General features: G+C 49.3%; 1 protein-coding gene across 2 annotated transcripts in view; it reads right to left on the bottom strand.

Moving 5' to 3' along the window:
* Positions 1–14,960, bottom strand: part of WWC1 (WW and C2 domain containing 1) — a 156,186-nt gene that overhangs the window by 4,739 nt on the left and 136,487 nt on the right. For both annotated transcript variants that reach the window (XM_069590031.1, XM_069590032.1), the window contains exons 18-20: positions 10,526–10,646; positions 9,074–9,238; positions 2,527–2,619 (exon numbers count right to left, since the gene is read on the bottom strand). In XM_069590031.1, the coding sequence (XP_069446132.1) occupies positions 2,527–2,619; positions 9,074–9,238; positions 10,526–10,646 (379 nt within the window). The remainder of the gene's footprint in view (positions 1–2,526; positions 2,620–9,073; positions 9,239–10,525; positions 10,647–14,960) is intronic.

Below are 14,960 nucleotides of genomic sequence, written 5' to 3'. Positions count from 1 at the left end.
GTCTACCCCTCATATTAGTGAGCATTTTTATATCCCAGGCATGGTGCTGGGTGCTTTACTTCCATTGCCTGAGTTCATTTTCACAACCCTATGAGGTCCTGACTGTTATCATGTGCACAGATGAGGCTCCCAGAGGTTAAATCACACACGTTATAAGCAGTGAAGCTGAGATTCCACCCCAAGCAGCTGGCTCCAGATCCCACCCACGCACTCCCTACAGGCAGTTGCTTCCCTTACTCTCACTGGCTTCCATCTACTGCCTGAGCTCTGCCTCTTTCTGCGTCAACATATCCAGACAAGTTTCTGAGACTGGACATGGGCCAGAGCAAAGGAAATAGCAACCGACTCCAGTATTCTTGCCTGGAGAATCCCATGGACAGAGGAGCCTGGCGGGCTACAGTCCACGGGGTCATGAAGAGCAGGACATGACTGATGATAGTACAGGGGCAGCAGAGCTAAGCAAAAGCATCTTCAGGTGAGACCTGGAGTCACCGAGATCACTCAGCTGGATCTCCCCGCCTTGCTCATTTATAAGCACAGACTAGACAATGGTCACCCTAGAAAAGCACAGAACCACTCCACTGAGTGGTTTCCTGTTCCTAAAAGCATGCTGGCCAGCCTGAAGTGAGGACAGGTCTCATAGTTAATGTCTTATGTATTAATACCATTTAAAAAATCACTTTATTGGGCGTTGGATTGGTTTTCTATTACTGCATAACAAATTATACAAACTAGCAGCTGAATGTAATGCAAACTCACTATCCCACATTTTCAGTAGGTAGGAGTTTAGACAGACACAGGTTGGCTGAATCCTCTGCTCAGGGTCTCATGAGGCTGAAATCTAGGTTCTGACTGAGTGCATCCCTATCCGGGGGTTTGACGAAGGGATGATTTGCAGCCAGGCTCCCTCAGGTCCTGGGTAGAATTCATTTCCTTGCATTTTCTCACTCAGCCGCTGACCAGGGGCTGCTCACAGCTACTAGAGGTCCTCTCAGGCCCTTGCCTGGTGGCCCTCTCCACAACATGCATTGCTCAGGCAGCTAGTGGAGGAAGGTCTGCAGTGTGCACGGGTCTTGGCCCAGCCTCTGGACACCCCTGTGCCTCAGGACATAGAAAGGACCTGAAGGGAACATGGGCTCAGACCAGCTATCAGGGGTCCCCTTTGCAAGGCATCCCCTTGGCTGAGCAGAAGAGGAAGTGAAGAAGCAGGAACTTCTGTGGGGCTTGCCTTGCGGCGGGGGGGCGGGGGGGGGAGGGGATGTGTGTGTGGTGGTGGTGGGGTTGTAAGACATGCAGGGGGTACTGAGTAGGAGCTCCTCGGTGTCATTTCTCCAGGAGTGGATCACGGAACACCTGCTCCAGAATTCTGAAGAGGAGCCTATAAAAATGCTGCTTCCAGGGCCACACCACAGCTGCCTGGATGAGGCGGCCTGGGAGTGCGGCCTGGGAATCTGCATCATCAACAAGCTCCCAAGGTGACTCGGTGCCCCAGGGACTGGAGTGCCAGCCAGCCACAGCAGATGGGGTGGGGGAGGACGCACCCCCTGTCACTTGCGGCCATGCCCACATTCTCCTGCAGCCAGCACCCTCTCCTTTCCCAGAGGGAGCCTTTTCTGGAGTGCCTTCTTGCTCCTGCTGTCTCTAGTTCTTTCTGGAGACTTGTGGGGGCAGGGTACGGCCAGGCAGAGGACCACTCCCAAGGCTGGAGGTCAGCAGCAGGCCTGCCAGAGATGCTAAGGGGCTGCCCCTACATGCGGCTATCAGCATGCTCTCCTTTCTCTGCGTTTTTGCTTTGTTCTCTCCACTTCTCTTTCTGACATTCTGGTTCCTGGGTTTTTTCTAGTTCTGTAAGCTCACCAGAACTGTTGTCAAGTCTACACTGAAAGCCCACAGTGGGGAGGGCCCCCTGCCCCTCCTGCAGCCCTGACTAGTGAAAAGTCCCTAGCAGGAGTCAGGCCTTGGCCTAAGGCCTCTTGCCAACCCCCATCCTGCAGCCATGCTCTCTGTAAGGAAAGGCCAGGTTGCTCTGCAGGGACAGCTTGGGGCCTCTTCCCTGGGAGTTTCCGGCTGGACTGAGTCCCATTCGCACCTTCTTGCTTCCAGGTCAGCTCTCGGTGGGGAGGCTTGGGGGGCAGGGGCACCTGGCCTCTCTTCCCGCAAGGAGGCTGTTGCAAGGGACCTTCAACTGCTCCATCAGTTGGACAACACAGGGAGCAGAGGCCTGCACGAGGCAAGCTCCCATCGGTAGCCGTGACGTCTTGGGTTGACTGGTTCTTTGTGACTCTGATTTCTACACAAGTATGCCCACTCCTGATCTAACTTACTGGTCACAAAAACTATGTTACATTTACCCCTTGGCATTTTCCCCAGTGCCTACCCAGGCCTTACAGTTCACCGACTTCCATTTGCAAATACCACCATGCTTTCAAGTGCTTTCTTCTAACCAGTGGCTGAGGAGAAACGGTCAGGCGTCAGGGGATGTGCCTGAAGGACATGGGGCTTGGGGAAACAAAGGGACTGTCTTACCCTCTTCATCCGGACACTGCGCCGCTCCAAGGAATTTCGAACAAAAGGTGGCTTCTTGGACAGGGTGGAGCTGTCGCTATCACTTCGGTTCAGCTGAAAAAAGAAGAGGCATGGGACACTCATGAAGGTCCGAGTGCATGCAAAAGGCACACTGGGGCCAGGAGGGTGGTGGTCCCCAGCCCAGTCCTTCCTCTCTGTTTTCCCCATGGGGACTGCATGCAGGAGGCAGGTTTCATTTGACCTTCCTTTTCTCTCTGGGTGAGCACTCACTGAGTGGGTCCTCAACAGTGCATGCCCCTGTATGCCAACCACAGGGCCCCATTCATCCTTCCAACAGCCCCATGGGAGAGGACATCACCACTTTACTAATGAGAAGACGGCGGGTGAGGGGCTACTCGACTTGCTCAAGGTTGGAGTTGGTGCAGCCTGGCGGATGACTCCAGGACACACTGCCCCCTGGCCTCCTATGCTAAGGCCTTTTTGCACCAACTCTTTCCTGTCACCCACAAAGCCCACCTTCAGGGCTCGAATGGAGCCCATGTCGAGACTGATACATATGTGAGAAGGCAGCCCACAGGCCAGACCTCAGGACTGTATCCTTGGAGAAGATGGGGCAGACAGGTTCTGTGAGGGCTGTGCTGGTTACAGCTCTCTCCTCATCAGAACCCATTCAACCCTGCAGTTATCTGGACTCTCCCTGGAGGGCTAACATTCCTCATCTGTGGCCAGAGATCAGGGCTACGGTCAAGCGGATGCTTTTCTACTGACAGTTCGTGTCCCCAGCGGGAGGATGGGAGACGGAGGGGAGATGGTGGTCTCTCTCTGGAGTCATATTTCCAGGTCAGTGGGATCGTCACAGGCTGATGCTCCAGGGTCTATTTATTCTGGCAGCTGTCAGCTCACTGAGGTGGGTCTTCTCTGAGAAGCTGTCCACACTGTCATGTTTGTGGTTATTAATAATTATCAGTTATAATGATATTAATAGTCCTGCTACATTGATGAAATAGCTACTGCACTAGGCAGAGTGTCAACCAGAATGAGAAATAGACGACAGTAACAACAGAAGCCGCACTGGGACTTCCCTGGCGGTCCAGTGGCTAAGCCTCTGCACTACCAACACGGAGGACCAGGGTTCAATCCTGGGTCAGGGAGCTAGATCCCACGTGCTGCACCTGAGAGTTCACATGCTGCAAGTAAAGATCCCGCACGCCACAACTACAGCCTGGTGTGGCCAGACACAGACAGACAGACAGAGCAACAGCCCTATGGATGGAGCCCCTGAGAGTTCACAGGCTGCAAGTAAAGATCCCACACGCCACAAATACAGTCTGGTGTGGCCAGACACAGACAGACAGACAGAGCAACAGCCCTATGGATGGAGCCCCTATTATGCACCATGGGCTTTACTGACAGTTTCATTTAATCCTCAAACTATCTTAAGTGAGGGGACTGAGGTCGGGAGAGGTTACCACACTTTTATACACCATAGAGCTGGTAAGCATCAGAACAAGAGTTCAAGGTCCCATCCAAGGCCACGTCCTCTTCAGGATGCATGTAATGCTCAGAGATGAAACTAATATAAAGACAGAGGGGTGGACCATCTTGACTGCAGTGGATTCATACAAACGGACTGGCTGGGTATCATTTCAGAAGGGGGCTTTATTCTGCATTGTTTCGATCCCAAAGTGGCACTCCAGAATATATGTCATACCAACTAGAAATACATGTCAGGACGATTGATGCTTAAGTCATAGTTGTTTGTGTGTTAAAGACCATGTTATAAAAGAGCAATGAAAGTTACCTTAAGTCCTCGAATTTTTTTCTTAAAGATGTTTTAGTGCATTTGATCTCAGACATGGTAGAGAATATTGTTGCCTTTTTGTTTCCTCCATTAGAGGGAGATTGAGGAGCAGAGAGGTGAAATAACTGGAAGTCAGAGGGGTCTACTTGAAAATGAGAATTTTGGAAGAACTGTATCCTTCAGGTCAAAGTGAGCGAACCGACACGTGTGACGGTGCTGCTGGTAAGTACATAGGTGTCAGAGACACAGGGCTTGTGGGGAGCTGTGGAGAGTATAACACACTGTCCCCACCCCTCATGACTTAAAAGTCCAGTGGAAGCCCAAGCCCAGGAAGCTCACCAGGTGATGCAGACTGTGCTGAGGACCAAAGAGGGGACACCTGGCAGAGGGCTCTTGATGTGGTGTCAGGCCAGGAGAAGGGATTGACTGTGCTCACAACAAAGTGCCCTGACTTGAGGCATCTATGAAATGGGATTAACGCCACTTGCCTTGCAGGGCTGTTTGTGAGATTAGATGACACAGGAAAAACAGGGAATTTTTTTTGTGGGGGTGTGTGTGTGTGGTGCTAACCTAATTAGCATATGAAACTCCATCCTCTTATGACTCTCAGTGGGAGACAAGCCCACCTTCCACTCATGAGGCAAAAGTACCAGAGTCTTGCTTTCATGGCCTCCCTTGCAGCTAGAAGCCGGCACAGGACTCAACTATGAGAGTTAAATGCAACCGCCCTGGTCTCTGAGTCACAGCCTGGTCAGCTGGACCAAATCTCGGTCGCTGGGCCTCCTGGACTCAGCCAGGCCATTCTCTTCCGTGCCGTGTTCATTGGTTGGTTGGTTGGTTGCATCTGCGTTTGTTGGTTTCTCAGGGAGAGGCAGCCATCAGTGGTGAGCAGTGGCAGCAGCAGCAGCTGGAGCTTTCCTGGCCTCCTGCAGTGTCAGGAGTCTGGTGGGGGCATCAGTGCTGAACCCCAAAGGCAGCTGCAGGGCCAGCTGGGGCCGTGGTCTGCAGCAGCACTGTGTCCTCGCCTGTCCTTATGGTGCGATTCTGGCTGTGGTCTGGCCCACCTTGTTCCTGCCTGATTTCTGAGGTCGCTTCTACAGCCTCCTAATGAATCTGTGAACTACTCACTTTCCTGTTCAAACATTTCTTCCCCACATATACTGCCCCCGGTCTGTTTCTGCTGCTTGCTGTGAAGAACCCTGACCGGTATAGGACTTGGTACTAGAGTGGAGCACTATAAACCACAGGCTGGAAGACAGGGAGCTGGCTGTGTATTGGAGGTAGAAGAGGGCACAGCACAGACACATATTCCCTGCTGGGAATTTGAGAATGGATTGTGTGGGTGAGAAACAGAGGGATACATTATTGTTACCTGTTGAATCTCAAGAGACAGACTGCACACCCCTATAGAGTTTTAAGGGAAATGACAGGAAAAAAAATTTAGGATGTTGTACCATTGGCTATTTCCTGTAGCCTTAAGTGAGAATCTACCAGAAACAGATAAGCTTGGGCTGAAGTGTAGTCAGAAAGCAAAAGAAGAAAAAATACACATCTTTGCTAATAAAGGCCCTTTTTGCCTGTGGCAGGTGATCCATGCAGACTGGGAATTTCTTTACCTTCAGCCCTGAGGTTGGAGACTGGTCCAGGTAATAAAATGTGGGACAGGCTCAGCTTAGTGCTGCTGCTGCTGCTGCTAAATTGCTTCAGTCATGTCCGACCCTGTGCGACCCCACAGACAGCAGCCCACCAGGCTCCCCCGTCCCTGGGATTCTCCAGGCAAGAACACTGGAGTGGGTTGCCATTTCCTTCTCCAATGCAGGAAAGTGAAAAGTGAAAGTGAAGTCGTTCAGTCGTGTCCGACCCTGTGTGACCCCATGGACTGTAGCCTGCCAGGCTCCTCCATCCATGGGACTCTCCAGGCAAGAGTACTGGAGTGGGGTGCCATTGCCTTCTCCACAGCATAGTGCTAGTTGTGTTAAAAATGCTTGAATGTTAAAAATGGGACTGGACCTCTTTGTTATCAGGAATGCCAGTTCTGGAAAAGGCCATTTAAAGTGAATCCATTTACATAGGAGACCAGAATTCTATAGTAAACTTTGGGGGGTAAAAGTTTGAGTTTTTAGTTGGAAAAGAGTAACACTTTTCAAAAGTTTTATATTTCATATCTTCCATTTGACAAAATTACAACTGCATTCTAAATCCTGATGACAAAGGATAAATCAAACATTCATTTCTTTTGCTGTGATTTTTCCAACAAGTAACATCCTTCATTTTGTGTTTGATTTCCACTGCACGTTCATAAAGGCGGTAATTTTGCCAAAGACAGATTATCCATTATCCTGAGGGCTTTTCTAAATCCTTCAAGTTATTCACATTTGAAACATGGATTGGGTTTTTCTCTTCCTCAGCTGTGAGCTGGGATTAAGCAGGATTCTTCCCTTGTGGTTCAGGAAGTCCCTTGCATTAAAATCACACTCAGTGACTGCAGGAAACCCTGTACCTTTTGCAAGATACACAACTATATTACATGTGTACCCACACTTTCTTTTCAGATGTTTACAAGCTCAAACATTAAGTAGAGACGACACAGAGAGGAGAGGAGAGGTTTACGTTATTTCTGGGAGGTACTGCAGGGAATGTTTTGGGGTGGACACTAATTTGAAAAGTAGCTGGTGCATTTGTAAAATTGTCACGTTATGAAAAAATTAACTTCACTACTACTGGCTTAGCAGTAAAGAATCCGCCTGCAATGCAGGAGACGCAAGAGATGCAGGTTCGATCCCTGGCTTGGGAAGATCCCCTGGAGAAGGAAATGGCAACCCACTCTAGTATTCTTGCCTGGAGAATCCCATGGATAGAGGAACATGCAAATAATTGGACACAACCAGGTAACTGAGCACACACACACACACACACTCAAGCTTATAACTGGAGGCCTTGGATACCAGATATTAGATGCTGAATCCCCCCATAGCCCCTCCCTCTATAACAATAGACAAGTGGATGTCAGGTTGATGAGGTGGGGTGGGTTCCAGGGGCCTCTCCTGCCCAACTTACTGGAACATGAGACAGGAAGGTTCTGTTTATTATTCTAGTTATTGCTTGCTCATTTTGTATGGTTAGAGATAAGGAAGGATGTCGACATGTAATATGAACCTCAAAACAACGTCTTGGTTCTATAGCCCCAGCAATTGGCCCCTCAGATGGGGGTCACGGATAGAAGGCAAGGGAATCCGGAAGCCAAGACCACCGCATGGCTTCTAAATCTTCCATGGCCTGCAAGAGCAGGTCGGCAAGTCAAATAGGTTAAAGAGGGCCAGGTGGAGGCCACAGTGAACTTGAAAAGGCCCGCCAGTCCCTCCTCTGAGGGCAGCGGCCCCCACTGTGGAGCTCCAGCCACTCATCACTGTGACAGAACGTGTAGCCCTTGGGCCAGACAGTCTCCCGTCCCCCTCCCAGAGAAACTGGAGTTTTAAGTGAAATGGCTGCATTTAAAATTTTAGTTTTAATTGAATTTCTTAAGTTTTCAATGGTAGCCAAAAAGTTCAATGAACAAAAGCTCCTAAACCCATGGCTAAGTAATCCAGGGCTGTTGCTATTTTGCAGCCTCAGGCTGCATGCTGCCATTGCCCTGGAGGGGGAGGAACTGTCCATCAGGGAAGGTGAGAGTCAGTCTGATCTCAGCAAGGGATGCAGAAGGGCAGGGCCGGGCGTAAACAGTGGAGAGTTGGTTGGAATTATAAACAGTTCCAAATAGGAAAAGGAGTATATCAAGGCTGTATATTGTCACCCTGCTCATTTAACTTCTATGCAGAGTACATCATGAGAAATGCTGGGCTGGAGGAAGCACAAGCTGGAATCAAGATTGCTGGGAGAAATATCAATAACCTCAGATATGCAGATGACACCACCCTTATGGCAGAAAGTGAAGAAGAACTAAAGAGCCTCTTGATGAAAGTGAAAGAGGAGAGTGAAAAAGTTGGCTTAAAGCTCAACATTCAGAAAACAAAGATCATGGCATCTGGTCCCATCACTTCATGGCAAATAGATGGGGAAACAGTGGAAACAGTGTCAGACTTTATCACTGGGAAACACCCTGCTGTTGGGAAAGATTGAAGGCAGGAGGAGAAGGGAACGACAGAGAATGAGATGTTTGGATGGCATCACCGACTCAATGGACATGAGTTTGGGTGAACTCTGGGAGTTGGTGATGGACAGGGAGGCCTGACATGCTGGAGTCCATGGGGTCGCAAAGAGTCGGACACGACTGAGCGACTGAATTGAACTGATAAACAGCCTTGGCTGCGAATTTCCTGGTTGCCTAGTGGTTAGGACTCTGCACTTTCACAGCAGGGAGCATGGGTTTAGTCCCTGGTTGGGGAACTGAGATCCCACGTGCCATGTGGTTGGGTAAGTAAGTAAATATATATACATATTATATTTAGATAATAAGCAAGTAAATAAATATATATATATTATAAGTAAGTAAACAGACACACACACATATAAAAGCGTTGGCCATGTACTGGTTACTGAGCCTTTCCCATGCTTTAGCCAATTCAGTCCTTAGAGCAACCCCATAGACTTAGTCTATTAACTCCATAAGGAAACAGGTGTAACATGCCAAGAATGACTGACAACAGGGGCGGGACCAGGACTTAGACCCAGAACCTTGCGAGGCCCAGGGGTCTCAGCTGCAGGGCGAGAAGCGGATACTCTAGGGAGGACGGCTGTGCGGCTGCTTACCCGGCACACGTACTGGCTCTGGGGGCCTGGCGAGAAGGTCTTGGAGCGGATGATGGTGCTCCCTCGAAGAAACGGCCCTGGAGAGGGCGTGCCCACCCGCCGGTCCTTGGGCCGCACCACCGTGGGAGATGGGGCTGGGGTCTCTGTGTTGGTCTCCTTGTCCACCTAAGGAAGAAGTCACACGTGTGAGGCTGGGAGAATCCAGAGTCTCAGCCACCCACCCTGAGACTCACGGGGTGAACACTGAAGCTGCTCCCCACTCCAATCACCTCACCCCTGGCCCTCAGACACAGCCGGGGGCTTCCGCAGACCCAGCCTGGCCAGTATGGCACCCGAGGCCCCGCATGCCGGCCCCCAGTCCTCCCTGACACCGTGCTTGGGGCCAGTGGGAGAGACTCAGTCCCCTAACAAGCTCACATAAGCAGTAGAGGTACCTCAGGCACGGATGTCCTGGGCCTCACACCCTCAAGAATAATGTGCCAACCATATTTTGACAAAGCCACACCCAAGGCTTCCATTGCCCTAGCCAAGAACTGCAGATTTTTTTTGGAGTTATGGAAGCAACTAGCAAACCTCGTCTTTTAAAAACTAGGTGATCAGCTTTTCTATTGTCCTTTCACAGTAATTACCAGTAGAGATCAACACCCAAGTGAAAAGCCTTGGTTAGCCTAAACAGTGCCTTTGTGTGCTTTTGGAAAAGGCACCCCTTTTGGCTGGAGAAACTGCAGCAAGATTTCCTCTTGGTGTGGAGTAGTTAGAAGGCAGGCCCAGATTCTTTTCCAATACCCCTACCTCCCCTGACCCTGCCTGGCGGCCAGGCACCTTTGTGCAGTGTGCAACCTGTGCCTCCACCCCTATGCACTACACGCCCAGAAGTCCCACAGGTGAAAGAATACGGGGATCTCTCTCTACGGAGCATGAAGCCTCTTACAACACGTCACCCAAGTGCAGCAGGGGAGCAGAAGGTGATAGTGACTCAACTAGACCCCCTTTCCTACTGCCCTTCAAGTAGACCCAAATGGAGAAATTCATGCTTTGAAATCCACCCATCTGCAAGGTTGGCATTATTGCGCCCATTTTAGAGATGAGAAAGCCAAGGCTGGAGAGGGATGAGGTCATTGGTCTAAGGTGACACAGCTAGGTAGGAGCAGAGCCAGTGAATCCAGGCCAGCTGACTGCACAGCCTGGGGTCTGCCCAGAGAACTGGGAACCACAGAGGGTGGGAGAGATGAGAGGGTCAATCAACTCCTCCTGATTTTCTGTCACTGAAATGACTCCAATTCCAGGCAGGGACACCCCTATGCAACCTTCTGCAGGTCACCCCACTCTGAAAGCCTGTCCCCTGATGCCGGGGCATGAGACTTAGCCCTGAGACTTTTCTGACTGCCCGGGTTCAATAATTGAGGATTATTTTCCCCAAAACAGCCCTTCCCATGTCCCAGCCCTGCCTACCTTTATCGCTGGGCACCCGTCCATGTCAGGGGAGGCTTCTTCTTCCCCTTCCTCCTCCTCTTCTTCCTCTTCCTCCTCCTCGGCTGCGGCCTCGTTCTCACTTGTCCCCTCCTCATACCTCCTGTGATGACAAGACACTTTGATTACCCACAGCACGCATTCTCATCTGCTCATGTGCCTTTAAGTGCATCCAGGGCAGGGCCTCCAAGCATTTTCTGGATTGAGGACACTTAAAAAAAAAAAAAAATCAATTTTAACGAGGTATATTTACATATAACAAACTGCATTTCCTATAATGTTTGATGAGTTTTGACCACTGTGTTCCCCTATGTAACCATTACCACACTCAAGAAAAAGAATGTTCCATTATCTTCAAAGTTTCCCTTATATGCTTTCCCAGTTAATCTGCCCCCACCCTCAGCCCATCATTGATCAGCTTTTCATGACTAAAGATTAAATCTGATCTTTCTTGTGTTTCTTAGAAATGGAATCAGATGATATATGCTCTTTTGTCTCTGGCTTCATTCTCTCAGCATCACATGTGGCGCATAGTATCAATAATTTACTCCTTATTGTCGAGTCATCTTCCATTGGATGGATGGACCACAGTTTGCTCATCAGGTGATAAACATATGGATTGCTTCCATTTCTTAGAAATTATGAATAAAGCTTCTGTAGATATTCACCTACAACTCTGTGTAGAAACAGGATTTCATTTGTCTTAAGACACTGGATTAGTTTGCTGCTGCTGCTAAGTCGCTTCAGTCATGTCCGACTCTGTGCGACCCCAGAGACGGCAGCCCACCAGGCTCCGCCGTCCCTGGGATCCAGACAAGAACACTGGAGTGGGCTGCCATTTCCTTCTCCAGTGCATGAAAGTGAAAAGTGAAAGTGAAGTCGCTCAGTTGTGTCCGACTCTTAGCCACCCCATGGACTGCAGCCTACCAGGCTCCTCCATCCATGGGATTTTCCAGGCAAGAGTACTGGAGTGGGGTGCCATTGCCTTCTCTGGGATTAGTTTGCTAGGGCTGCCATAACACAATATCATAGACTGGGTGGTTTTAACAACAGAAATTTATTTCCCACGGTCCTGGAGGCTAGTAAAAGTCAAGAACAAGGTGCGGGCAGGCTGGTGACTTATAGACGGCCACCTTCATGCTGGGTCCCCATGTGGTCTTCCCTCTGCGTCTGCGTCCCCGGTGTTCTTCTGTGTCCTCTTAGAAGGACGCCAGTCATATTGGACTAAGGCCCACCCTAACTTTAACAGACTCGTGTTAACCTAATCAGCTCTGAAGACCCTGTCCTCAAAAACAGTCACATTCTCATGCATGGTCAGAGCTTCAGTATCTGTAATTTTGGGGGAGACATAATTCAGACCATAAGATACGTATACACACTCAGGAGCAGAACTGCTGGGTCAGACAAGAAGTGGTGAACTGGTTTATCCACATGGCTATACCATGTTATGTTTCCACAATAATGTTATGGGAATTCTGGTTCCTCACCTGTACTTGGTAACATCCATCTTTAAATTTAGTCATTCACCTGAAGAGTACTCATATCTATTGTGGTTTTAATTGTACTTTCCTGTCGAGAATTTCATTGACCATTCAGATTTTCTTTTGCAAGGTTTCCATTAGAATTTTTAGCCCATTTGAAAAATGGGTTGTCTTTTTATTACTGAATTGCAAGAGTTCATTATATATTCTAGATAGGAATCCTTTGCAAATATTTTCTCCAAGTCTGTGGCTTGCCTTTCCTCTTCTAAATGGTGTCTTTCAAAGGACAGAAGTTTTTGATTGTGACAAAGTCCAATTTATCCCTTTTCCTCTTTAACACTTTGTGCTTTTTATGTTGTACCTAAGAAGTCTCTGCAAAGAATTTCTCTTATACTTTCTTTTAAAGGTTTTTTAGTTTCAGCTTTTATGTTTAATACTATGATCCATTTCAGATTAGTTTTTGTCCATGGCACCTAACATTTATTTTTTTCTGTATGGATATCCAATGGGGTTACAGCATCATTTGTTGAAGAGACTTTATTTTTGGTGATACTCTTCATAATTATCCTCTCCGCTGAGACTCTGAGCCTCAAAAGAGTTGGTGTGACAAATGGATGGCATTTGTTAATTAGTAATTTATCTCCATTCCCATCTTTACTTTTCAAAGACATACATAACCGCCAGGCTTCTGATCAGCATGAGGCAGTATTTCCATACAGAGCTGAAGGAATTTCAGCCAAAAGCAGAGAGTTTGACATCTCGTTAGCTGGCTCAGTGAGACTGTGGATAAACACAAAATCTCCCTTAGGATTTTCCCAACAGGGAAAACAGATCTTGGCTCTCCACCTTCAGCCCTGTGCTGAAAACCTCCCTGGCACTTAGACGGGGACTCTCGCTGTGGAAGGGCCTCTTCTTTCCCTCCTCTGCCTCTTGATCCACTCATGAAAGAGCCACTAAACATGGATACCAGAGTCTTCCCTGGTGGCTCAGAGGGTAATGCAGGAGACGTGGGTTCCATCCCTGGGTCGGGAAGACTCTCTGGAGAAGGGAATGGCAACGCACTCCAGTATTCTTGCCTGGAGAATCCCATGGGCAGAGGAGCCTGGCAGGCTACAGTCCATAGGGCCTCAGAGAGTCAGACAGGACTGAGCAGCTAACACTTTCACTTTTCAAACATGGCCTCGATGACCTCCGGGTGCCATGCTGAGGCCCTTCAACAACACCGAAAGCCCCTCTTGTCTCAGAGAGTGAGTAGGCCTCCTCAGTGTCACAGGCCACTCAGCGGTGCAGCCAGGTTCCCGCTCCATGAAGCGCTCAACTGCTGGGGAAGTCTCTTCTTTGTGACTAAGAAGCTGATCGACATATTTTCCGGGAAAGGGGGAAAAAAAAAACCAACCCTCAATTGTAAAGAGGAAAATAATCAGACACATCTTTTCACCCTTGGGAAAAGTGGCCAAAAATCCATAAAAATTTAAAAATATGTATTTGATATTTGTAATATGTATTTGATATCAAGTGAGGGTTTGGGAAAAAGGTGTATCCCTGTGGGGAGTGTTAATTAGAGCAGCCAATGAATACTGTGAAGTCAATTCAGCAGTACCTGCTAGAAAAAAAACAGGTACATGTTCTTGATTAAATACTGTTTGATTATATTGTATCAGAGAGGACGTAGCTTTAGGGGCACTCTCAGTCACTGCTGGCGGGAGCATTTACAATCCTGTTTGAGAAGGATGCTGCAGGACCTCGTAAAATATAAACCACACATGCCCTGGGACCCAGCAAGGCCACTTCTCAACCTTTGTCCTAGACAAATACACGTAAGCTCCCAAGGAGGTAAATACAAGGGTTTTCACTCTAGCATTGTGATTATATTCTCCCGCATGCACGTGTGTCCGACTCTCTGCGACCTTATGGACTGTAGCCTGCTCTCTGCGACCTTATGGACTGTAGCCTGCCAGCTCCTCTGTCCATAGGATTTACCAGGCAAGAATACTGGAGCGGGTTGCCATTTCCTCCTCCTCCAGGGGATCTTCGGACCCAGGGATCAAACCCTCATCTCCTGCAGCTCCTGCATTGCAGGCGGATTCTTTACCGGTGAGCCACCGGGGAAGCCCCTATATTCTCCTGCGTTTTCTAATCCTCTGAGAGTTTTGTTTTGTTTCTGGATCTTAAAAAAAGATCAAGTCTTCTGATTATACGCATTAAAGAAACCCGAACAAATGAAAGGAGGGAACAACAGCGGCATCCTCCACTGGGCCTTGGGTGCGGAGGGAGGAGAGGAGATGAGAACAGAGGACCAGTCTGCGGAGCCCTCCACTCCAGAGCTGAACGGGCAAAGCAGAGCTAGTTAACATTCCAGGACCAAAAGAAGCCTCTAGTGTGGGGGAGGCGGCTGCAGACGGAGCCACCCCACTACCACAGCAGCTCGGGGGGCGGGGGGAGGGACTCCCAGCCCTCGTTATAAGTCAGTGTCTCGGGAAGTTTGAATGGCCAAGGGTGGGGAGAGAGGGGGCCACAAAGGGTGAGAGAACAGAAGGTGGTTGCTAGGAGACAGTGTGAAAGCCTCAACACAAGCTTGGAATTTGGTGAAAAACCACTGATCTTGTGCCAGGGTTTTGGAAGACAGGTCCTGGGCCGATTTCCGGCATTGGGACCTTTGCAGAGTGTCAGAGGGAGGGGAAGAGAGGGAGAGAGAAAGGGGGAGAGGGAGAGAGAGAGAAGAGGGAGGGGAAGAGATGGAGAAGAGAAAGGTAGGGGAGGGAGGAGGGAGGAGGAGGAAGGGGAGGAAGGAGAGAGGCAGTGGGGAGACGGGAGGAAGCAGGGAGGGAGGGGAGGGGAGAGTGGGGAGCAACAGGGGGGTGGGACGGAGAAGAGAAACTGAGACAGTTGAGAGAGAACCCTAAAGCAAACGAACATACAGGAATTCAGGAACCTGG

The sequence above is a fragment of the Ovis canadensis genome, chromosome 5 (assembly GCF_042477335.2).
Source record: "Ovis canadensis isolate MfBH-ARS-UI-01 breed Bighorn chromosome 5, ARS-UI_OviCan_v2, whole genome shotgun sequence".
Taxonomy (NCBI): Eukaryota; Metazoa; Chordata; class Mammalia; order Artiodactyla; family Bovidae; genus Ovis; species Ovis canadensis.
Note: the sequence above shows the minus strand (reverse complement) of the source record. Positions and strands in the feature narration are given on the sequence as shown.